Here is a 25,675-nt window from a genome sequence, read left to right on the forward strand (position 1 = left end):
ACGTGGAGAAGTCTGGCGTTCAGCTCTCTCGCCTCCAGATGAGAATGTTGGAATGGACTTTTCAGGTAGGACCTGCTCACTGACACCCCAACCTAGAAACCCTGGGACGGCCCCAAGCGCGTCCTTTGCCGAGGCACTGAGAAATACATTGGTGAGGGAAGCGCTGTAGCGCCGGGAATGCTGATGGGAGAGGCTGCAGCTGAATGGGAATCTGGCGTCTGGGGTGTTAGAGGCTCAGAAGGGCATTGGATTGCCAACCTTAGTTGCCATAAAGGTGGCTCCTGTGTCGCTGCTGTCAGGGTAGGCTCTGCATTTCCTGTGCCTGGAAGCAGTGGCATGGGAGTCTACCCAGATGGGCTTTGCAGCAGAATTTGGAGCGCTATTTCTGGCTACATAGGCCCCCAGCGTGTCTCTCTCACTCTCCCTAGGATCCTGTGACCAACCATTATACTTAAAAAAAAAAAAAAAAAAGTGAAATTTACATAACATGAAATTAACCAATTCAGTGGCATTTAATACATTTACAGTGTTGTACAACTACCACCTCTATCTAAATTCCAAAACATTTTTATCATTTCAAAATAAAATCCATACCCTCATTTTCCTGTTTCCCTTGGCAACCACCCGTCTCTGCATCTATGGATTTACCTTTTCTGAGTAGTTCAGATAAGTGGAATCATGCAATATGTGACCTTTTGTGACTAGCTTCTTTCACTTAAAATGTTTTCAAGGTTCGTCCACCTGGTAGCATGTATCAATACTTCATTCCTTTTAATGGTTGATTTAGTATTGCATTGCATGTATACACCACGATTTGTTAGCTACTCAGCCACTGATGGACATTTGGGTTGTTTCTACCTTTTGGCTATTGTGAATAATGCTGCTATGAACTTTGTGTTGTTGTTGTTGTTGTTTTCACGGTACGCAGGCCTCTTACTGTTGTGGCCTCTCCGGTTGCGGAGCACAGGCTCCGGATGCGAAGGCTCAGCGGCCATGGCTCACGGGCCCAGCCGCTCTGCGGCATGTGGGATCTTCCCGGACCCGGGCACGAACCCGTATCCCCTGCATCGGCAGGCGGGCTCTCAACCACTGCGCCACCAGGGAAGCCCGAACTTTGTGTTTTAAGGATTTATTTGAGCACTTGTTTTCGTTTCTCTTGGGTACATACCTAGGAGTGGAATTGTTGGGTCACGTGGTAGTTGTGTTTAATTTTTTTTTAATTAATTAATTTATTTATTTTTGGCTGCGTTGAGTCCTCGTTGCTGCGTGCAGGCTTTCTCTAGTTGTGGTGAGCAGGGGCTACTCTTTGTTGCAGTGCTTGGGCTTCTCATTGCGGTGGCTTCTCGTTGTGGAGCACAGGCTCTAGGTACGTGGGCTTCAGTAGTTGTGGCATGCGGGCCCTAGAGCGCAAGCGCAGTAGTTGTGGTGCACGGGCTTAGTTGCCCCGCGGCATGTGGGATCTTCCCCGATAAGGGATGGAACCCGCATCCCCCGCATTGGCAGGTGGATTCTTAACCACTGTGCCACCAGGGAAGTCCTGTTTAACTTTTGAACAATCGCCAAACTATTTTTCACTGTGGCTGCACCGTTTTACGTTCCCCAGCAATGTATGAGGATTCCAGTGGGTCCCCACCCTCATCAACACTTGTTATTGTCTGTTTCGTTGCTAACAGCCATCGTAATGGATGTGAAGTGGTGTCTCACTGTGGTTTCTATTTGGATTTCCTAATGACTAGTGATGTTGAACATCTTTTCACGTGCTTATTGGCCATTTGTATATCTTCTTTGGAGAACTGTCTATTCAGGTCCTTTGCCCATTTAAAAATCATTGCCCTTTTGATAAATTCCTTTTCTGCCATGACTAGCCAGAGCTGTTTCTATGTTTCCATTGGCTGCAGCCAAGAACCGTGACTGATCTGCTTCTCCCGGTTCCATGGGCCCAGGCCACACTTGTACTGACACTTCCAACCAGCAAAGCAACTCGATGTTCGCACATAACAGTGTGCATTCTGCACACCGATGGTAGCGCCTCCCAGCCTCGCACCTGCCTGGACTCACCCTCTCACCACTACAGGGAGAGGGAGGAGATGGGGCCATAACAGACCCCAGTTCAGATGATCACGAAGAAAGAAGAGACATATAGAAGCAAGCATAATTAATCAAGGAGGAAGTGTGAACAGAAACACAAAGCTGACAGAGGCAGTGGTGAGAGGAGCTGGAAATTAGGGATGCAGACAAGCAGGGCTTGTAAATCTGTGCATTATTCAGGACTAAGAGTCTGAAAACCTCCAGAGGGCGGCCTGGGTCATGTGGGAGAGCAGGGATGGGACTGGGGTGTCTGGGAGGAAACCAGTGTTCCTGGGATCATTCTGGGTTGTCTGAATTCCCCTTCACAATGAGCATTCACAAGTCCGGCTGATCCATAACTTAGTTTAGTTTAATCCTTTGTGGGGTGCGTCCTGGGCTGCAAGGAACCTCTGTCTGCTCCAGAGGGTCCAGCCCAGTTGGAGGAGAGTGGTCTCTTCTGACCACTGCCCCAGACTCCTGTTTCAGTGCCTAATTAAGACCCATCTTCCCACTCAAAAGCAGGCTGGGGGACCCCAGGCTCCCCTCCTCCTATACCGGGCTCTCCATCGGCCTCACTTGTACCCCCTGCCGCACTTCCTGCAACGTCTGAGGCCTCTTTGGCTGTTGGACCTGCAGTCCTAGCCCGGCCCTTGTTCTAAACAGGTGGGCAGAAGGGCAAGTAGGGCTGTGCATCCAGGTGCTGGCAGGGGAGAGGCATGGGTGAGCCTCAGGGCCCTGGGTCCCACCGGGAAATGTGCTCCTGAGCTGGAAAGGAAGAGAACAGAACACGGGTCAGTGACAGCCCAGGCAGTCCTGGGATGGGGACCCTGCTGCACCAGGTCTAGAAATAGCCATGGTCCCACTTGCAGCTCCAGATCCTTCTAGCAGGTGCTGCTGGGGGCTGATTCTGGGCTAGGTCTCACCTCTGTCCCCACCGTAGTTCACTGTGCTCTAGGGAATCAGGGAACGCTGAAGGACCCGATGGGTCCCCATGTGGCAGCTTTAGTGACAGGAGGAAAGGGACCTTGGCGAAATCCCCAGCGGGCTGTAGTTCTGGTCTTGCCTCCGCGTGGCTGAGCCCAGGCCAATCTCCCTCTCTGTGCTTCAGGGGCCTACAGGTCCAACGAGGCCCTGAGCAGGATGTCCTCGTGGCCCTGTGTGCTCAGACACTCTAGACTGTTCATCTGGATATCCCCAGGGGACAGGGACCGGAGGAGGGGAGCCGTGGGAAGGCCCTCACCAAACTGGCAGATGTAACGGTTTCGGGTTTTACAGCGCTGGTCGTTCCAATTGAAGGCGGCCGATGCCTGCAGTTCCACACAGTTGCCAAACCTGCCAAGGTCGTCGAGTGCTCAGGGGGAGGAATGAAATTATGAGCCCTTAAATCCTCCCCCACAGTGGGCCACCTGCGTCTAGGGAGGTGCCTCTTAGGTGCCCCCGTCCCACATACGGGGCTTCTGGGAGCCAGCCCCAGCCCCAAGCTCCATGCCTGCTTCACAGAGCGCTGCAGCTCCTCTCTTCTCGGGGTGCAGTGGGGACAGCTCCACCCACCGCTGCAGCCCTCAGCCATGCCGGCCACTGCGGGTGGGGGCAGGGGGGTTGGAACAGACAGGCCCACATCTTTTCCTTCCAGCAGGAGAAGGTATGCCTGGGGGCCCACCAAGCCGGCTTCCTCTAGGGATGGGCCAGGGGCCTGGGCATGGCTGCCATCAAGGAGGTTGAAGGAGAGCTGGGCGGGGCATCTGGAGCCTTGGTGGCCACACAGCCTGACCACCTCCCCCCTGCCCTGGGCAGTCCTGGGCTTTGAAGACCAGGGCTGGGCCTCAGTGCAGGCGGGCCGGTGGGCAGATGTGTGCACGAGTGGACGCAGGTGGGTGGCCAGCTAAGGTGGGCAGAATCAGTGTATGGATACAGGCAGAGGGGGCACGGTGCGGGGGAGGGATGGACAGATAATAGAGAGACGGAGAGCCAGCTGGGGGATGATGGGGACTGTGGATGGATGAAGCCTTCCTGGGTTCCCTCTCTTTTATGTGAGGCCCTGGAGGTCAGGGATGTACCTCACCTCAGCACTGGGCCCACACCCAGCTGTGCCCGGACTTGCTGGCACCTGGGCACCAGGTAAGGCCCAGACCCTCAGGGTGCTCAGCCAAGCAGCAGGCAGGGTGGAGGTTGTTCAGCGGTGTCTGAAGGCTCAGCAAGCAGGCCCAGGTAAGAAGGTGGGCCCAGGGGAGGGAGGGCACCCCAGACTCACCCCTGGTTGTCAGGCTGCCCAAAGGCGAAACTGGTGAAGGACTGGTGCTCCCCGGTGGTCCAGCGGAAGGAGTCCTTGGCGGTCTTGTAGGTGAGCCCTGAGCCACAGCAGCCAAGGCTGGCCTCACATCTGAGATCCCCGGGCCCCACTGGCAGCCCAGGCTCCCTGCGATGAGGGCCTGAGCCCAGAGCCTGCTGCCCAATGCCTGTCGACCCCCAGCCCTTAAGCCCCCTTCCCAGCACTTCCAGCCCCTCTGGTGGCTCTCCCTCCCTTCGGCTCTCTCCGCAGGGAAAGGAGTCACCAGCCTGACTACTGGCCCCATTCCGGTCCCCAAGCCCTCACCACACCCTTACTGCCCGCTGGTAGGTGCTCTGGGTTCCCACAGCCCACAGTCCTGGAGCGGTGTGAGGCGTCCCAGCCCCGCACTCGTTGCATCCCTCCCCGCTCCGCCAGTCAGCCAGGCACTCACCGATCCAGAAGTTCCTGGTCTCAAAGTCATTGTTGGTCACCTCGTTGGTGGTCTCCAGGCGGCCCAGGTAGAAGGCGAGGATGTCCTGCACTTTCTGGCTCTCAATCTGGGCTAGCACCCCGCCCTTTCCCTGTAACCCCCGCTCGGGTCATGCTGGCCCCAGAGCTCAGGCCAGCCCTTCCTTTCCATCCTGCCTCCCACCGTGGCCCTGGATGTCAAATCTGTGTGCTGGCCGGGCTGTCATCAGCCCCCCAAAGCCTCCTGCCTCTTGGAGCAGAGTCTGCCTTCTCTTCCCTGCCCACGGCTCCTCTGTCAGGGTCCCACCCTTGGAAGGGTTGTGTTTCACCTGCTCAGTGTCTTTAATACATTTGAATTGGTTGCCAACATTCATAAATTGAGAGAACTCAGTGAAAATCTGAATTTCTGGTTCTCTTGAAAAATTCCAGGTCCTGGCCTCCCTGAACTTGCATTCCTGCCTGGCAGCCAGCAGCTTGAGCTGAGTCAGGATGGCCCCTTAGATGGGGGTTGAGTGGGGCCTTGTCTCTGGGTCCCTCAGCTCATTAAGTGACCTCCTGGCTTCCATGGGCCTCTGGGTTGTAACCCCTGCTTTATACTAAAGGTGAGAGTCAGGAGGAGTCAAAGGAATTCATCTCTGAGCCCAGGGTCCCTCTGTTAAGAACCCGGGGGGTGGTCCCTGGAAACGCAGGGGCCAACCATTACCTGGCATTTCATCTTGGCTCCATAATAGGTGTCTGCCTCTGAAGACACCATGAAGCAGTCTCCATCGATCCTCAGGTCACAGGTGTGGAAGGGAAAATGCACCTTGGCTGGGGGGAGGGAAGCCTGATTTTGTGTGTGGGCACCTCCGAATCATTACCCTTCCGGTCCTGCCAGGATGTTAAGCTCAAGGTACCCCTTCCTCTGGCCACCAAGCAGGAGAGGGGGTTGGGGTCAGTGGTGTGCCGGTAAATGTGTAACAACCAGCTCTCTCTCAAAAAAAAAAAAGTCGATGATTTTAGCATTGCCATTTCTGTGGTGGTGTAAAGACTCCCACCATGGCCAAGTTCAAGCTACCACTGTGACGTCACTGATCGGGAAATGGGGAAGAGGTGCGTACGATGGGCTCCTGTGAGCTGGTCCGAGCCGGACCCAGCACCGGCTGAGGGGGTCCTGGGAGGGGCTCGTCTTGTCGGGGGGCTTTGCGGCAGGACTCACTGGCACACTGGGCTCCCCCATAGCCAACATCACAGACGCAGGAACACTCCTCTTCCCGGAACCGGCCGTGCACGCACTGCACGCTGCACCGCACTGCCAGGATGGGGCAGGGGAGGGGACGGCACTCAGCTGGCGGCCACTGGGCCCCAGGCTGCCCCTCACAGGCCACGGATGTGCGCAGAACGGCCAACCACAGCAAGAACACCCCCCGCCCCCCAGAGATGGAACCCAACTGGGCTCCCAGCCGCTGCCACATTTGGCATCTTTGGTTTGATCTTGTAGAGAGAAGCAAATCGGGGTTTGGGAGTGGACCTGCTCATGGTCACAGAGCTTGGGGGTGGGGGACAGTGGGGAAGGAATCCACTTCTGGATTCTCATACTGTCCTCCTCCCACCATCCCAGAGCCTGAGGGGCCGATCTGATTGCACTTTGAACTCCCTGCACAGCGCAGGGCCCGGCAGACCGTCGTGCTCAGTGGATGCTTATTGGATGAGGATACCCTGTGCGAGGATCGCTCCCTGGGCCCCCCGGCTGGTCACAGTCCAGAACTCCTGGTGCCCCTCACCTTGGCAGTATCTGCCTGTGTAACCCGGGGGACAGTGGCAGTGGCAGGTGCTGAGGTTGAGATGTCCGTGGTTCCGGCAGCTCATGCGACATGGGTTCCTGGGGACCTCTGGTCGGATAAGAAGGAAACGCTGAGCGGGCGCCTCTCCCCGGCAGGCCAGGCAGGTGCCTCCCCGAGGGCTGAGGGCGGGGCTTCTGGGACAGTCCGTCAGGATGCTGCCTGCCTCCTCCAGGATCACCAGGTCAAGCTGCCCCAGCCCGAGGCAGGCAGGGTGGGGCACTTACCACACAGCCCCCCTGCGTGGTCCCAGGCTTTGAAGCAGCCCGAGACGCTGGCCGTGCAGAGTGAGCACCAGGCGCCCCTCTTGTAGGGGACGATGGTCTTCCCGTTGACCTCCCAGTTGCCTCTGTGAGAGCAAGCAGAGGCTAGAGGGACCTGGCCTCGGGCCTGCTGCCTGCCCCGCCAGCCCCTTCAGCTCCCTCCGGCCCAACCAGGAAGGCAGGGAGCTGGTGAGACAGGGAGATTTCCTAGGAAAGGAAGGATGGCCTCCAGACTAATACTGGGCAGATGCTCTGAACGCTGGGTGGTGCCTCCAGGAAGGGGCACCTGAGAAGAAGCCACATTCTGCGTGGCCAGAATCTTGCAGGGTGCTGCCCGCTTCTGCGCCCTCTCCCTTTCCTCCTTCTTCCCTCTCCCAGCAGGGGTGCAGACCAAGGGCTGAAGGCCTGTGGGTGGGTGGGTGAGTGTCTCACCCCGGGTGACAGCATCCCCTACCCCGCAGCCCAGCAGGGGATGGCAGGGCAGCTGCCATGGCGGAGGCTTACCCGGGAGAGTAGGCACAGACAAAGGCTTCCATCTCAGCCTGGGCCCCAGAGCAGGGATGCCGCCCACAGCCCAGCTGGCTCGAGGTGGCCCACACGAGCTGCAGGAGACACAGTGGCTCAGAAACCCTCTCATGGGCCCCTTCCATTCCTAGCCTGGGGACCAGCAGCCTGGATGATGTTCCCCTGGGAAGGGTGGACACGGCTCTTGCCCCAAACCAAGCAGATAAACAGTTTTGTCACCTCCCTGGGGACCCCAGGAGCAGTAGCTGTGCTGGGCAGGGATACAAGGATGGGTGGGAATAGTCTAGAAAGGCCTTCTGGGTCGGGAGGTGAGGGTCGGCAGATACCTGAAGGGAAGGGAGATTGTGGATAGTGGAGGAGAGTGGGAAAAGAAAGACTTGGACATCAAAGGCCTTGTGATGACTGAAAAAATGGCCACAACCCTTCACTTCTCCCTACAGCCCCCTCTTTATAAAATGTGGCTTTGCAGTTCTTTGCATCAAGAGGAGGGATCTCTTTCCCACACCTTGAATCTGGCTGGCCCTGTGGCTTCTGTTGGCCAACAGAATGCAGGAGAAATGATATTGAACCATGTTAAACCTAGGCCTCAGGAGACCCTACAGTTTCCACTCATTCTCATAGAACTCTCATGCTCAGCCACCACGTGAACAAGGCTGCTGGAGGTTGAAGAACCTTACAGGGCAGAGGTGAACCAGTTGAGGCTACTCTAGCCAGCCAGCTCCCAGCCGACGCAGCAGCTGACTGCAGTTGCAGGAGTGGGCCCAGCCAAGACCAGAAGAAACTGTCAGCTGAGCCCAACCCAAACTGCCAAGCTGCAGAATCTTAAGATGCTATATTTGGGAGTAGTGCGTCATGCAGCAACAGCTAACAGATACAGGTCTTTAATAGTATTCAAGACTTAGAGTTTTAGAATCAGTGACAACTTGGAAATAGCACAAATGGTCAGTACACAGGAATAGCCAAGCAAACTCTGGTAGCCACTAAAAATGAGCAGCATGAGGCGGGGAGAAATGCACACGTAGTCATACCTGTGTATCCAACGATTAGAGAATATGCATTCTTTTTAGGAGTGCGTGGAACTTTTGCAGACACTGACCCCTCACTAAGCCACAAAGCAAGATTCAATAAATACTCAATAACCAACATCCTACAGGACACATTCTATGAATTCAATGCAATAGAATGTAAAGGAAATAATTTACTATTATTATTAATTAAAATTTTTTTTTCAATTTTTTGGCTGCGTGGCTTACGGGATCTTAGTTCCCTGACCAGGGACTGAACCCAGGCCCCAGCAGTGAAGGCGTGAAGTCCTAACCACTGGACCACCAGGGAATTCCCAAGGAAATAATTTAGAAGTAAGTAAAGGAGAAAACATAGTTTGGAAATTTAAATATACACTTCAAAGTCAAAGACAGCATCATAATGGAAAATAGGAAACTCATAGACCTAAGTGACAGTGAAATCACTAAATTCCAAAACTTATGGGATGTAGCTAACAAAGTTTAGAGGGAAATTGATAGCTTTAAAGGCATATACCAGAAAAGAAAAAGGAGTTAAAAATTAATGAGTTAAGAAAGTAGAAGAGGGGCTTCCCTGGTGGCACAGTGGTTAAAAATCCGCCTGCCAATGCAGGGGACACAGGTTTGATCCCTGCTACGGGAAGATTCCACATGCTGAGGAGCAGCTAAGCCCATGTGCCACAACTACTGAGCCTGTGTCCTAGAGCCCGCGAACCACAGCTACTGAGCCCGCGTGCCACAACTACGGAAGCCCGTGCGCCTAGAGCCTGCGCTCCGCAACAAGAGAAGCCACCGTAATGAGAAGCCCGCACACTGCAACGAAGAGCAGCCCCCGCTCTCCTCAACTGGAGGAAGCCCGTGCACAGCAATGAGGACCCAACGCAGCCAAAAATAAATAAATAAAAAATAAATAAATTTATTTTTTTTAAAATGAGCAGAAATTAATAAAAAGAAGAATAAGGTTGTGGATGGGTGCAAAAAAGAGAGAAGGAAAACAAACAAAAAGCTGATTTGTTAGAATAGACAAACCTCTGGGAAGACGGGTAAAGAACAAAAGAGAGAAGGCACAAATAAATACAATCGAGAATTTTAAAGGGACATAGCTGCAGACACAGGAAACATTTAAAAAATCTGTTTAATTCTAGTTTAAAATCTCTGTTAAATAATTAACAGTTAGGACCAACAAACTGGAAAATGTAAAATGGATAGTTTCCTAGAAAATAGAACTTGGTAAAACTGTCTCAAGAAGAAATAGAAAATCTGAAATGATCTACGACCATTTCTAAAAGTTGAATCAGTAATTAAAAATTCCTGGATACATACACGTACACACAAAACAAACAATCAAAAAATAGAACAAGGCCCGAATAGTTTTACAGGACGGTTACAGCAAATATTATAGAAACTATTCCAGGAAACAGAAAATGAGGCAAAGCCTCCAACTCATTTTATGAGGTTAATATAAACCAGGTGAGGGCAGTATGAGAAAAAATCATAGGTCAATTTCACTATCAAATAGTATTTAGGAAACTAAATATAGCAATTAATTAAAAACAACAAGAACACACACACACGCACACACACACACACACACACACACACACACACACACACACACCCTACATCACTTTATTTCGCATCACATCATATATACAATGGAATACTACTCAGCCATAAAAGAGAATGAAATTTTGCCATTTGCAGCAACAAGGATGGACTCGGAGGGCATTATACTAAGTGAAATAAGTCAGACAGAGAAAGACAAATACTGTATGATCTCACTTATATGTGAAATCTAAAAAATACACCAAACTAGTGAATATAACAAAAAAAGCAGGCTCACAGATATAGAGAACAAACTAGTGATTACCAGTGGGGAGAGGGAAGGGGGGGCAGTATAAGGGTAGGGCAGTAAGAGCTACAGACTATTAGGTATAAAATAAACTACAAGGATACATTGTACAACATGGGGAATATGGCCAGTATTTTATAATAACTATAAATGGAGTATAACCTTTAAAATTTGTGAATCACTATTGTGTACCTGTAGCTTATATAATACTGTACAACAACTGTACTTCAATATAAATAAATAAATAAATATGAGTCATGAAACCGTGAGCCAATAATTGTTGAAGCTGGATGATAGGTAGATGGGGGTTCATTATATCACTTTGATTGCTTTGTATATATTTGAAATTTTCTATAATAAAATGTTTAAAATATGTGACCAGGAAGATGTAGTGTCATGTAACAGCTTTGTACACACACAAAAAAATTATTCATCACTGTAAATAGTTAAGGAAAAACCTTGTAATTATTTCAATAGATGCACAAAAGGCATTTGGTAAAACACAAAACCTGTTCATGACTTTAAAAATCTCAACAAACTTAGATTAGAAAGAAATGTCTGTAACCTGATAAAGGCTACTTATTAAATTCATATGAAAGAATCAAGAATAGCCAAGAAATTTTTGAATGATAATAATAACATGGGGGATTTTCCTGTCAAAACTTTTTATAAAGCCATAATAATTAAAGCACGTACATGCAGGAGTAAACAAAAAAGCAACAAAATAGAAGAGAGAACTCAGCAACAGACCCATGTGGATATGTGAGCTTGGTATATGGCTGAGGTGGCATTAGAGTCTGTGGGGGAAAGATTCAGTACTTAACACAAGAAGTAAAAAAAAGATAAAATTAAATCCTACATCACTAGATGGCTTAATGACTTGAATATGAAAGAAAGGAAAACATTTAAACTTTGGAAGAAAATACAGGAAGAATATCTTGCTGATGTCAGAGTTGAAAAGGATTTCTTAAACATGATACAACAAATGGATGAACTATAATGAAAAACAAGAGAAAATTGATTACACTAATATTAAAATCTTCTGAAAGATTTAGCTTATAAAAGATAACATAAAGAGAAAATACAAGCCATATATTAGAAAAAAAGTATCTGCAACCAATATGACCAACAAAAAGTACAAAGAGTATAGCAAAGATGCTTACAAATTACCAAGGGAAAGGTGAAATTAACAGGCATGAAAAGAACAGAAAAGAGACTCATTCCCACATGTAATCAGGCAAATGCAAAGAAAAAACAGAATGAGGTAACATTTCACAGCCTTGAGTTGGCAAAAATTAAGGAGCTGACAATACTCCTTAATGAATAGAGTAAGAATGGGGAGTGAGCACTGGTTTGTGGGCAGGAGTAGAGTTGGCGACGTCACTTTGGCAATAGCTACTAAGGTTGTAGGTGCGGGCTCCCTCTGACCCAGCCATTCCCCTTCCAAGTGTGTCCTAGAAGAAGTCTGGACACATTTGTACAAGAGGACCGGAACTAGGATTTATGCATTGCGGTATGACTTGGGATAGTTAAAAAAAAAAAAAAAAGGGGGAAGTAACCCAGATGCCTGTAAATTGCAGTTTATTCATAGTGAATCACACATGCACACTCGGATCAATGGAAACAAATCTTACAAATGTGGTCTGAAGTGATAAACACAAATTGCAAAAGGAGATGTACAGAGAGAGCACTTAGGTAGGATTTAATAACACACAACCCACTTGCACAAGTAGAAAAGGTATCAAAACCCTTCCACGTGTAGTAAAGGTATTAAAACATGCTTGGGGAAATTCCCCGAGGGACCAGTGGTTAGGACTTGGTGCTTTCACTGCTGGGGCCCTGGTCCCATACCTGGTCGGGGAACTACCCTCGGCCAAAAAAAAAAAAAGAAAAGAAAAACAGGGACTTCCCTGGTGGTGCAGTGGTTAAGAATCCGCCTACCAATGCAGGGGGACATGGGTTTGATCCCTAGTCCGGGAGGATCCCACATGCCGCGGAGCAAATAAGCCCATGCACCGCAGCAACTGAAGCCCACGCTCCTAGAGCCCGTGCTCCGTAACAAGAGAAGCCACCGCAATGAGAAGCCCGCGCACCGCAACCAAGAGCAGCCCCCTCTCGCCACAACTAGAGAAAGCCGGCATGCAGCAACGAGGACCCAACGCAGCCAAAAATAAATAAATAAATAAATAAATAAATTCATATAAAAAATGTTAATGTCATGCAAAACAACAACAACCCACTACCCTGCAAGTTGACACATAAAAGTAACCATTAAAAAAAAGAGAGAGAAAAACATGCTTGGGATTTTGCCTGTGTTTTCCAGTGTTGGATCCTAGTACATGAACGATGCCAGTCACAGAGAAGACATTCAACAAATTTTGTTGAGGGGGAAAAAAAGGAAACATGGGGTGTTTTACCTGGACTTCAGCAAGGTTACCTCTGGGGAGGGACCGAGGAAAGGGCAGAAGGAGGGCTTACGCTTAGTTTTGTGTTTTTTAAGAGACGAGAAACAAATATAGTTAACATTTTCTAATGCTAGGTAGTGGATAAGAAGGAGTCCGTTATTTGATTTAGGTTTGAAATATTTCATATTTAAAGCTGAAAAAAAAGTAAAACTAAACAAATGGGAGCAAAAGCAACCACCAATTTTAGGACAAACTGCAGACCTCTGAACCAGCCCAGCAGGGCAGGGACCTCAGAGCCGGTACCCGGGCCTCACCTGAGTGTAGTGGGTGCAGGTGGCATTGGGGGCACACTCGGCTGCTGCCTGGCTGTACTGCTGCCCCTCTGAGAACCACAGGCCCACCACGTGGATGAAGGACACCGAGCTCACGGGCAGCAGCTGCACATTCCAGCCCACTTGCGGGGTAGCCCGGGGGACAGAGGCTGGGCTTGGGGCTGGGGCGCCACAGAGCGCTGCCCTGGTCTGGGCCTGTTGGGCCAGGCTCTCGCTCCAGTCCTGGGGAGAAGGAGTACAAACAGCCACATCAGCGGGGCCCCGGGCCAGGCCTTAGTGACCCAGCCCCCCGCCAGCACATCCACAGGTGCTGGTCCTGCAGGGAAGGGACCCCAGCCCAAACAGGGCTTCTGCTTGGCTGCTTGAGTGCTCTGAGCTGCTTTCACCGACTTCACTAGGGCCGGGGAAGGTCAGACAGGACCTGCAAGGGGCGCTCCAAGGTGGCGCTGGAAAAGCACCTGCCCTGTCTGGACCCCCCACCCAGAGCCCGGCTCCACCCAGGACTGACAGCTTCCGTCCTTCTGACTCTGGTGGTGGCACCCTCAGGCCCCGCCCACTAAGGGGGATGGGTATTCCTGGGCGCGAGGTGCCAGCCCACGTGATAGGATGGGCCTCTGCCGTGATTTTTCCCCGTCTGGTAACGGGAACCCTGGACAGTGCCCAAGCCTTTCAGACTGGTTCCGTGTTAGGTAAAACTGACCCTGGCCATTGTCAGAAAGGCTCCCTCTTGGCTTCCCTTCTGTGATGCAAAAAGTCGCAGCAGCCATACCGCTGTGTCTTATCCCCTAAATCTGGTTTTGGAGTACACAGGGGCACCAGCTGGGAGTCAGGACCAGAGAGGGTGTAAAAGGTCTCCAGGGCCTCAGCGCTTTGGTCTCAGCAAGCAGAGTTCTCTGGAATGGGCTTAATCTGCTCTTCCCACCGCGTACCAGCTGCCCTTTTCCCTACCCCCATCCAACAGCTCCCCGTCCTCTGAAACGGGGGGCTCAGCAACCAGGATGACATGTGTCACCCGATCGCCATGCCCTGGTCCAGCCCAGCCACCTCATTCCAGCTGTGTGACCTCCAGCAGTCTCCTAATCTCCGTGAGACTCAACAGACTCTTCTGTAAAATGGAATAGTAAGGTGGGCGTTCCCTGGTGACATAGTGGTTAGGATTCCGGGCTTTCATCGCCATGGCCCAGGTTCAGTCCCTGGCCGGGGAACTGAGATCCTGCAAGCCGTGCCATGTGGCCAAAAAACGAAACAAAACAAACGATAATAAGGTACCTATAGGGTAAGGTTGTGGGAAGATTAAATGGATGCAGAGAGAAAAGTGCTGCACTTAGGGCCTGACCTGCAAGCACCCGGGCAGATGGTGGTTGTGATTTCACTGCTGATGGGGACTCTGGAGCTGGGAGCAGCGGGGACTGCGTGGGGCACCCCCAAGGGCCTCAGCCTCTACTGGGGAGCCCAGGGCCAAAGCTGCGGGTGTGACAGAGGCTGAGTGGCGGGGCTCCACTTGCATTTTTTATGAAATTCTGTTTTCTAAGACTTTGGCAACAGGGCCATGGGAAGTGTGGAAACTGACCGAAGCAGCCTCACACCGGGCCCTAGGGCTGCGAGCGTGGGGATGAGAGCCAGGACCTGGGCCTGAGGAGTGGCAGAGCCGCCGAGCAGGGAAAGCGGGAGAGGCGACCCCCCTCCTGCCCACCCCACCCCCACCTCCTGGGAACCTGACCCTGGAACTCTCAAGGTCGCCACCGCTGCGCCAGCCTCAGAGGAGTTTATGGGAAGCAGTCATGGGGAACCCTGCCTGCCCCACCCTCCCTCGCTCCCTCGACTGTTACCACGGGAGGGGGCAGCTGGGGTCCCATACTACGGGGCAGTGTTTCTGGGCCCCAGGATGACACCTTCAACCCTGAAGCCCCGAGGGAGTGGTGGGAAACCCTATACCCCGCTCCCCGGCCCCCAGTGAATGAGCAGGGAATTGGGGAGGGGGCCCCTCCTAGTCGCCTAGACAAACTGCTGAAGAAGCAGTGGATCTGGTCACACACAAGCCTCACCCCTCCCACCCCCAGCAGAATGCTTCTCCCTCCCTGACTAGCCTCCCATCCTGCTGGGACTCTTTTGTGATGCTCCTCTTTCTTGGAGGAGGGGACCCCAGCTCTTTCCATGTCTTCTGGTCTCCGGGGCAACGGGAAGGGATGCAAGGAAAAGCCCAAGGGCTGCCTTTCTGGGGGAGGAGGAAGCAACGGCCCCCCTCCTCCCCACCCCCCCGCCCCCCGGCAACCAGGCGTGGTCCCAGAGCAGGCAAGTTGCCTGGCCGCTGCCCCACTCTACCAGGTGAAAGGGCACCTGGCACTGGCATGGCCTCCTCAGCCCTCTTCACGGTGGCCCCTCCAGTCGCCCCCTCGGCCAGCCTGGGTTGGGGGTACTCACCATTCTCTGCATGTTGGCTGCAGGGGGGTGGACCCGGCTGCGCAGGCGGTTGTGCAGGGAGAGGAGCAGGAAGCTCTCCTTCTTGCTCAGGGCTGGGGCGGGAGACAAGGTCAGGCCACCTGAGCAGTGGGACCTGGGCCGCCCCTGGGCGATGGGGCGGGCGTCACCACGGCAAGGTGAGAGTGCAACCCTGCCCTCATGGAACAAGACCTGAGACGGATGGGACGATGGTGGGTGTGTATGGGAGGGCCCGGAGCAGAGGGAAGGGGAGATGGGGGGGTGGGGCAAGCAGCGGGGCTGAGGCAGAGACAGGTGTAGGCGTGAAGGAGCCTTCAGCTGAGAGCTGGCGGTGGAGTGACAGAAGGGAACAGGGGCCTGCGGGCCAGGTGTGAAGAGGGGTCCGGCCCTGGGCTCGCAGCGGCCCCTCTGGCTGGGGACCCTCTCGGCCACTGAGTCTCTTCTGGGGCCCCTGCTGCAGCCTCCCAGTGTTCTTCCTTCACCCCCAAGCCTGGGCCCTCTCCCCTTCATCCTGCCCCAGTGCCAGCCTCCTCCTCCATCTCCGGGCCCTGGACTGTTGGAGGGTGGCTCTTTAAATCACACCAGGCTGCCCAGGGCTCAGGCCTGGGAACTGGCTTCCAGAAGCCCCCTGGGACCCTCTGCAGACAGAGCTCATATCTCCTCCACTTTTTCCTCGCCCCGCGGCCCCTTACCTCCAGGCACTGGAACCTGCTTCTCCTGTAGCTGGAGTGGGTGCACCTCTGCCCAGGTCATGCCAAGGAGAGCCAGGAGCACAGGCAGGGGGCCAGGCCGGCGGCCCCCCAGCCCAGGGGAGGGCTCTAGCCTCAGCATGGGCCTGCTGGGTGCTCTGGGCTCTGCCTGGCTCAGCTGTCCAGCTCGCTTCCCAGACTGGATGGAGCTATTCACAATCTCTAAGAGTCAGGCTGGGCTGGCAGACAAAAGGGGGAGGCTGGTGAGTAATCGGTGAGTCCAAACAGCCTCCCTTCCTTGGCGCTGGCATGAAAGGAGACAGACAGCTCCAGTCCCGGGGCTCCCTCCCTCCCTCCCTCCTCCGGCTGCTGGCCTGGTCAGCCCGCCCGCCGACAGCCAACCGACCAACCTACCGAGTGGTTCGCAGTGACCCCGTGGCCCCTGCTAATCATTGCAGGATTATCGGAGCCCTCGGGGAGCCCTCGGGAGACCCTGCTGATTGGCCCGCAGACATTCCAGGGCTGCAGATTAACGAATAATGGCTGTGCCCACGCTGGAACAGTGTCCTCCAGGCCCATTGGCAGCTTCTCCTCCCAGCCCCAGGCCCAGGGAGGCTGCGGCCATGTGCCCTGTGGGCGGGCAAGAACTGGGCAAGACCCCAGGGGAGTTCTTTCCTTTCTTGGGAAGCCCGTCCCAACCCCCAGCCATGAATTAAACATAGGCGGGTGGTAACTGCACACCAGTCAGGTGCCACCGGTGGGTGGGGGCACTGGGGCGGTGGGTTTGTAGGGGAGTGGGCAGGGGCTGCCCCAGGGGGAGGAAATGGGTGCCTTAGGACAGTCTGTCTGGGTCGTGGGGGGAGCTGGGCCCCAGCCCTTGTTCCCCCCCAGACCCACCCACGTGACTGCAGGCCAGGAGAGGGCAAAAGCAGGAGGAGAGCATGTGATGCCCTTGGCTGACTCAAGTCCTGCTGGGAACAAGTCGGCCTCCAGACAGAAAGGCAGGAGGGCAGCCAGTTGCCATGAGGCTCCGGGGCCTGGCTGCAGCCAGCACAGTCCCACTGGAATAAGCTGAAGCAGATCTGCACCATGGCCCACATTTCCTAGAAAATAAAATTTGTCCCACAGCCAAATGCCCACATTCCCCTCAGGGCAGATCAAAGGTTATTCAGCCATCCCAAAGGCCAGCCCTGAAAGCCAGGTACTTCCTCCTTCTGGAGTTTGTGTGACCCCTGACCCCTGGACCAGCACTCTCTCAGAACCAGGTGTCAGTTCCCTGGAAGCTCTGCTGAGAGGCAAGTGGACTTGGCTTTTGAGGGGGAAACACCGATGTAATGTGGATACCTTTGTGGATGTTGGGGAGTGGAGACAGGCCAGGCACAAGGACCCCTAAGCCAGTCTGGGGTTGGGGATCCCCCTGTAATACCCAGGGCCCGAGGAGTTTCTTCTCCCTCAAACGGATGACCAGACCTCAGATTCACCCTGTCTGGGTCCCAGCAGTGCTTAATAAAACAGGGATATTTTTCTATAGCGTTTACAAAGCAGCTTCGAATATGTGAATTCACTTAATTGTTGCAACAACCCGGGGCAATAGAAGATGAGGAGCCCATGTTTTAGATGCGGAAGCTGGGCTCAGTGTGCCTGAGGGACCTGCCCCAGGTCACCCGGCGGGCACATGGTGCATCCCAGCTAATCCGGGGGCTCTGTCTTCACATTCATTCCCAGACCCTGGTGCAGGTCTGCTTTAGTTCATATCACAGCCCTTTGAATTCAATTCCCACAGCCCTGCTCTGCACCAGGTAACAAAAGACCCAATTCCTGCTCCTGGGCTTTGAAAATAAATGTGGCTAGTTTTCCTGTAGTACAGTGCTGGGCACGTGACACAGGTGGGAGGAAAATATATTTTGGGGCCTGGGGTGGAACAACTTTTGAGCGGCCCTGGCTCACCGTAAGAGGAGACCAGGGCGAGCCCGGCTTTCAGGAGCCAGAAGAGGAGAAGCTGAGCAGAGAAAATGCCAGACCAGACATCTGAAGGCCTAGCTTCTATCTGAGGTGCTCTCTGTGACCCTGGGATTGTCACTTCCACCCTGGGTCTCAGTGTCCAATGGTGTAAAGCAGGGGTGACAATCTCGCTGGACTCCCTAACTAGGGCATTGCACTTTGGTGTATGTAATATTTCCTCCTGGGTCCAAACCTTTTACAGGAACCTGCTGAGTGGTTGTAGTGGGGTTTGAGAATGGGCATCCAATTTCTTGCAAGACAAATTTCCCCAATAAGCAATTTCTATTCTGATTTCTATCACCATAGGTTAATTTTATTTGTTCTGAATTTCATATAAACAGACTCATAGAATATGCACGCTTTGAGGCCTGGTCTCCTTTGCTCCATGAAATGTCTGTGAGATTCATCCATGTTGTTGTTTAGTATTAGTAGGTTGCTTTTGCTTTTGTCATTGTTGTTGCTCTAATTGATGGTAGTGTTTCATTGTATTTTCATTCTCCTACAGATGGTTATTTGGGTCGTTTTAAGCTTTTGTTTATTATGAATAAAGTTGCTATAAACATGATTGTACAATTTAAAATTTTCATTTAATAAACATGTATAAAAGAAAGAAAAGACAAAATTACCCGAATCCTGAAGGAAAGAGGGGACATCATCACAACTGATCCTACAGAAATCAGAAGGGTTGTAAGGGAATATTAAGAGCAACTTTATGTCAACAAAATAGACAACATAAGAACAATGGACAAATTCCTAGAAAGACAAATTACCAAAAGTGACTCAAGAAGAAATAGAAAATCTAAAAAAAAAAGAAGAAGAAATAGAAAATCTAAGTAGATCTATCACAACAAAAGAAACTGAATGAAAAAGTCTTCCCACAAAGAAAACCTTAAGTGCAAATGGCTTCACTGGTGAATTCTGTCAGTATTTAAGGGAGAAGTAATAACAATCATACATAAACATTTTCAGAAAGCAGAAGAGGAGGAGGATTTTCCAACTCATCTTACAAGATCAGTATTATCCTGCTACCAAAGCCAGACAAATATATCTCAAGAAAAGAAAACTATAGATCAATATCACTCATGAATACAGACACAAAATCCTCAGTGAGGGACTTCCCTCGTGGTTCAGTGGTTAAGAATCCGCCTTCCAATGCAAGGGACGTGGGTTCGATCCCTGGTGGGGGAACTAAGATCCCACGTGCCGCAGGGCACCTAAGCCTGCATGCCGCAACTACTGAGCCTGCATGCCACAACTAGAGAGAAGCCTGTGCACCACTACAAAAGATCATGTGTGCTGCAACCTGATGCAGCCAAAAATAAATATTTAAATAAGCAAAAAATAAACTTAAAAAAATCCTCAATGAAATATTATAAAAACGAATCTAGCACCATAAGAAATGATTAACACCATGACCAGGTAGGATTTATTCTAGGAATGCAAGGTTGGTTTAACATGTAAAAGTCAATGTAATGCACTGTATTAATAGAACAAAGGACAAAACCCATATGATCCTCTCAAAGACACAGAAAGAGCATTTGATAAAATCCCAAACCTATTCCATATGATGATTCTCAACAAACTAGGAATAGAAAGGAAATTCCTCATCCTGTTAAAGGGTCCCTGTTATGGGCTGATACAATCTGCATCCCCCCAAATTCGTATGTTGAAATACTAATCCCAGTACCTCAGAATGTAACTACATTTGGACATAGTCTTTTTTTTTTTTTTTTGGCTGCGTTGGGTCTTCGTTGCTGAGCACGGGCTTTCTCTAGTTGGGGCGAGTGGGGGCTTCTCTTGTTGCAGAGCACAGGCTCTAGGTGCGTGGGCTTCAGTAGTTCTGGCACGCGGGCTTCAGTAGTTGTGGCACATGGGCTTCAGTAGTTGTGACACGCGGGCTTCAGTAGTTGTGGCATGCAGGCTTAGTTGCTCTGCGGCATGTGGGATCTTCCCGGACCAAGGATCAAACCTGTGACCCCTGCGTTGGAAGGCGAATTCTTAACCACTGCACCACCAGGGAAGCCCGCCTTTTTTTTTTTTTTTTAAAGAAAGTGAGAACTGGATCCTAAAATGTATATGGAAAGGCAAAGGAATTGGAATAACCAAAACAAATCTGAAAAAGGAAAAGATGGGAGAACTTATACTACCTGATTTCAAACTTGCTATGAAACTATAATAAACACAACTATGTGGTATGGAGAAAAGATAGATATATAGATCAAGGGAAGAGAATAGACACTCCAGAAATAGTTAAATTTATGGTTAATTGGTTTTTTAAAATTTTTGTTGGAGTATAGTTGATTTATAATATTATATTAGTTTCAGGTGTACAGCAAAGTGATTTGGTTACACATATACATATATTCATTCTTTTTCATATTCTTTTCTCATATAGGTTATCACAGACTATTGAATAGAGTTCCCTGTGCTATACCATAGGTCCTTGTTGGTTATCTGTCTTATATATAGTAGTGTGTGCATGTTAATCCCAAGCTCCTGATTTATGCACCCCCCAACATTTCATCTTTGGTAACCATAAGTTTGTTTTGATATCTGTAAGTCTGTTTCTGTTTTGTAAATAAGTTCGTTTGTATCATTTTTAAAAAATTAGATCCATATATGAGTGATATCATATGATATTTGCCTTTCTCTATCTGACTTACTTCACTTAGTATGGTATCTCTAGGTCCATCCATGTTGCCGCAAATGGCATTATTTTGTTATCTTTTGTTCTTTTATATATAGATATATATATATACACACACACACACAATGGAATATATATACCATGAACTATATGCCAATGGATGCCAATGGAATATATATACATCTTTTATCCATTCATCTGTCAGTGGACACTTAGGTTGCTTCCATGTCCTGGCTACTGTAAATAGTGCTGCAATGAACATTGTGGTACATGACTCTTTTTGAATTACATGTGCTTTTTGGCCATCTGTATGTCTTCTTTGGAGAAATGTCTATTTAGATCTTCTGCCCATTTTTTGATCGGGTTGTTTGTTTTTCTGACATAGAGCTGCATGTTTGTATATTTTGTATATATGCATTTGTATATATTTGGAGATTAATTCCTTGTTGGTCGCTTCATGTGCAAATATATATTTTCTCCTATGGTCAATTGATTTTTGACAAAGATGCCAAGACAGTTCAGTGGGGGAAAGGATCTTTTTAACAAGTGGGGCTGGGACAATTGGATATGCTAAATCATGAGGTTACACAACTACTTCACATCATACACAAAATGAATTTCAAATGGATCATAGACCTGGGTATAAGAGCTAGAACTATAAAACATCTAGAGAAAAAATTGGAGAAAATCTTTGTGACCTTGGGTTAGGCAAAGAATTCTTAGTTGTGATACCCAAAGCACAATTCATAAAATGAAAAATTGATGAAATGGATTTCATAAAAATTTAAAACTTTTGGCTTTGAGAAGTCACCATTATGAAAATGAAAAGACAAGCCACATAGAGAAAATATTTACAAATCATGTCTGATAAAGTATTTATATTCAGTACAAAAAGAACTCTCACAGTTAAACAATGAGAAGACAAACAACCAATTAAAAATTGGGCAAAGATTTTAATAGACATTTCACAAAAAAGATATATGAATGGAACTAAGCACATGAAAAGATGCTAAACATCATTAGTCACTAAGGAAATGAAAATTAAAACCACAGTGAGGTACCACCACATATCCAGTAGATTGACTATAGTCCAAAAGACTGATGACACCAAGTTTTAATGAGATGTGGTCAAATTGGAACCTGCATATATTGCTAGTGGCAGTGTAAATTTTACAGCCACTTTGGAAAACAGTTTGGCAGTTTCTTAAAAAGTTAAATATATACTTATCACAAAACCCAGAAATTCCACTTCTAGTTATCTTCCCAAGAGAAATAGACACACATGTCCACACAAAGACTTATACACAAATGATCATAGCATCATTCGTAATAGCTCAAAGCTGGAAAAACCCAGATTTCCATCAAAAAGTTGAGCTGATAAACTGTGGTATATCTATATAATAGAATATCATTCATCAATAAAAGGGAATGAACTTTCCCTCCAGCTTTATTGAGATATAATTATCATATAAAGGAAAAATTTTGACACATGCCACAACATGGAGGAACTTCAAATGCCTTTAGCTAAGTGAATGAAGTCAGACACAAAAGATGATATATTGTATGAGCCCATTTATAGGAAATTTCTAGAAAGGGACATCTCTAGAGGAGAAAGATCAGTGGTTGTCTGGGGATGAAGATGGGAGTAAGGACTGACTATAAATATTTATGAGAGAACTTTCGGGGAGGATAAAAATTTTCTAAACCTGGATTGTGGTGAAGGTTGTACAGATGTATAAATTGACAAAAAGTCATTCAAATGTACATATACATTGGGTGAATTTCACAGCAGATAAATTATATCCCAATAAAGCTGTTTAAAAAGCAAACAAACAGTAGGAAACACTTACCAAATCATTTTATGAGTCCAGCATTACACTGATACGAAAACCAAAGATATTACAAGAAAAGTATGTAGGGTGAAGTGGACTAATGTCCACAATTTACTTTGAAATGCACCAAAACCAGGTTAAATTAGTGAATTGATTTTGGGATGAATAGATGAATAAAGATCTGATAAAGGATGTTTAGAAAAATGGTAGAATCTAGCATTAAGTATTTTGATATTCATTGTAAAATGCTTTTAACTTTACAGTACATTTGAAATCTTTAAAAATAAAGTGAAAAAAGGAAATGAATTCGTATGGCTCAGCTGAGAATAATTTTTATAAAGACAAAAAATGTAAATAATATGGATTTAATCCAAAAAGAAAATAAAAACAAAGCTTACAAAATTGGTGGCAAGTGGAAGGAGCGAGTGTGTGTATACAGTGTGGGAGCTAAATCATCTTCCAAGTCAGCAGAGAATATCTGAAAACTGGAAAACCAATAAAATAGCAGGAAAAGCATGAATTAAGAAAAAAAGAGTCAATCACCAGAAGAAAGACCTGTAAGAGTCAGACGATTACCCCTGGGGATTGAGAATCACTTGTAGTATTACTTGACTTAAAATTTGTGTTGGTATTACTGTGATGAAAGTCAAAATTAAACTTAAAAATCTGTCATTAAAAGCTGATACTTAAGTCATAAGGAAAGTAATAAGCAGGTCCTATGTGAATCAGCAGCCCAAGACCTTCGCCTGGTTGGGTTGCATGATTGAGCTGGAGACCAAAGTTACCCAAGGCTGGTTCCCTGAGGTCAGGGCTGCTCCTCCGTGGAGGGTTCCTGGCTGCTGAGGGTGCTGGACTGGCCCCGAGCCCTCTCGAGTCTCCAGAACCTGCCCATGCCTCAGGTGGTGCAGTGGGGCTTAGAGGTTGCAGGAGCCTGGAGGTGGCATCCCCATCTGCCTCTCTTGTTCTCTGTTCTTCTTAGCTCCTGAGTGGCTGGGCATCTGCAGGTAGAGATCCTGGAGGGCTGCCTGGAGGAGGAAAGCATGGCCTGGATAGGCAAAGAGAATTTTACATGTGGGATGGGGTGTGTCACCAGGTCATATGGAGAGTGTCTGTGCCAAACCTTTAATGAGAAGGGTATGTGGACCAGACATTTAGAAAGCATTTGGAGGAGGAAAGGTGGAGCCCGGAACAAGCAAGCGTGTTGTAGGCCCAGAGCTCTGGCACTGAGCGCGAGTGGAGAGGAGAGTGGGATCCTGCTTTTTCAGGCCCAAGTCCTCTGTGCTTGTTGCCACTGGTGTGTCTTCCTCCCGTGATTCTGCTGAGCTTCGGTTTAAAAAGCTGCCAGGATAAGGGGAATGAGTCACAAGTGGGGGCCTTCTGCTTGGGTGAGACTCTGGCCAGGCTCCCTTGAATCCACACTCTCCTCTGTGGCCAAGGGTCCTGGCTGCCTTTGCTCCTCAGGGAGCAAGGCCAGCAGGAGCTTGTGGCAATGGGCTGAGAGACAGGACACAAGTTTCCTGGGAGGCTGCTGTGATGTTCCAACCTAGAGCCTGAAGGAACAGAGGTTGGGTGTCCAAACTGGTCACCCAGGGGAGGAGGTCTAGCCAGCAGAGGGGGCCAGCTGGTCCGAGTGGGAATGAAGCGCAAACATCCAGCGCTACTCAGGGCCCTGAAGAAGCTGGAAAGCATGGAGGCCAAGTCAGCCAAGATCACCGGAGGCTGGGGTAGAACAGCTCACAGGTCATCCACACATCCCTGGGCTTGGAAAGAGCTCACTCAGCTCAGACAAGCCCACTGGATTCCCAGGCTGCTTCCTGAGTGAGTGAGTCTCCACCAAGCCCAAGTTGCTCGTAAACAAGTCATAATGAGTGCAAAGCATCAGCCCCAGGGGCACCTGGGGACTCCCGCCACAAGCGTCAGGCTCACAGGCCTGGGCACAGGTCTCTGCTCTTCAGCTGCGTGTCACCAGCCTCCGTGGTCATTCAGTTTGGCTCATCACCCCCACCTCCCACAGTCTGGAGCCTCAGGTGCCAGGCCGTGCAGCTCACTTTGCAAGAATAATAATAAAAGTAGCTGTTGTGCAAAAATTTTCACAAATTTTGGGCCGAGTATTGTATACGCATTATTTGAGTCTGCAAAAACAAAAACAGAAACGTATCATTGCCCGTTTTACAAGCAAGTAATTGGAAGCTGTGATGACTAATTTTATGTATCAACCTGGCTAGGATATGGCGACCAGATGTTTGGTCAAGCACCAGTCTAGATATTGTTGTAAAGGTATTTTCTGGATGTGAATAACAGTAAAATCAGTAGGCTTTCAGGAAAACAGATTACCCTCCATAATGTGGGTGGGCCTCATCTGTTCAGTTGAAGGTCTTCAGAGAAAAGACAGAGATCCTGTGGAGGAAGAAGGAATTGGGCCTCCACACTGCCTACGAACTCGAGACCCCCAACATCAGCTGTTCCCTGGGTCTCCAGCCTGCCCGCCTGCCCTGTGCATTTCAGACGTGCCAGCCCCACAATCCCATGAGTCACTTCGACATAAATCTCTCCCTCTACATATATACACATCCTACTGGTTCTCTCTGTCTCTCTTTTTGCCTTTTAAAAAAAATTTTTGTTTTAATTATTTACTTTATTTTTGGCTGTGTTGGTCTTCGTTGCAGTGCGCAGGCTTCTCACTGTGGTGGCTTCTCTTGTTGTGGAGCACGGGCTCTAGGCACGCGGGCTTCAGTAATTGTGGCACACGGGCTCAGTAGTTGTGGCTCGTGGGCTCTAGAGCGCAGGCTCAGTAGTTGTAGCACATGGGCTTAGCTGCCCCACGGCATGTGGAATCTTCCCAGACCAGGGCTCGAACCTGTGAACCCTGCATTGACAGGCGGATTCTTAACCACTGCGCCACCAGGGAAGCCCTTTTTGACTATTTTTGAAATTTCAGGTAAATAAACTTATATTAGCATGTATTCTTTGGGGTTTTGTTAGACGTAACAATATTATGTCCATGAGACTTACCCATGTTGTTAGGTTTGGCAGTAGTTCTTTTC

At 49.5% G+C, this 25,675-nt stretch overlaps 1 protein-coding gene across 1 annotated transcript; it reads right to left on the reverse strand.

Annotated features, from left to right (window-relative positions):
• Window positions 1–816: 816 nt before the first annotated feature.
• Window positions 817–16,365, reverse strand: LOC102990141 (C-type lectin domain family 18 member A). The gene is made up of 12 exons (XM_007102570.4): window positions 16,155–16,365; window positions 15,445–15,536; window positions 13,006–13,245; window positions 7,392–7,489; window positions 6,852–6,973; window positions 6,568–6,675; window positions 6,003–6,095; window positions 5,508–5,614; window positions 4,788–4,917; window positions 4,319–4,415; window positions 3,308–3,399; window positions 817–2,832 (listed from the first exon to the last, which is right to left on the reverse strand). Exons 1-12 carry the CDS (start codon window positions 16,291–16,293, stop codon window positions 2,795–2,797), a joined length of 1,356 nt encoding a protein of 451 aa, XP_007102632.1. The 5' UTR covers window positions 16,294–16,365; the 3' UTR covers window positions 817–2,794.
• Window positions 16,366–25,675: the final 9,310 nt, after the last annotated feature.

The sequence above is a fragment of the Physeter macrocephalus genome, chromosome 17 (genome assembly GCF_002837175.3).
Source record: "Physeter macrocephalus isolate SW-GA chromosome 17, ASM283717v5, whole genome shotgun sequence".
Taxonomy (NCBI): Eukaryota; Metazoa; Chordata; class Mammalia; order Artiodactyla; family Physeteridae; genus Physeter; species Physeter macrocephalus.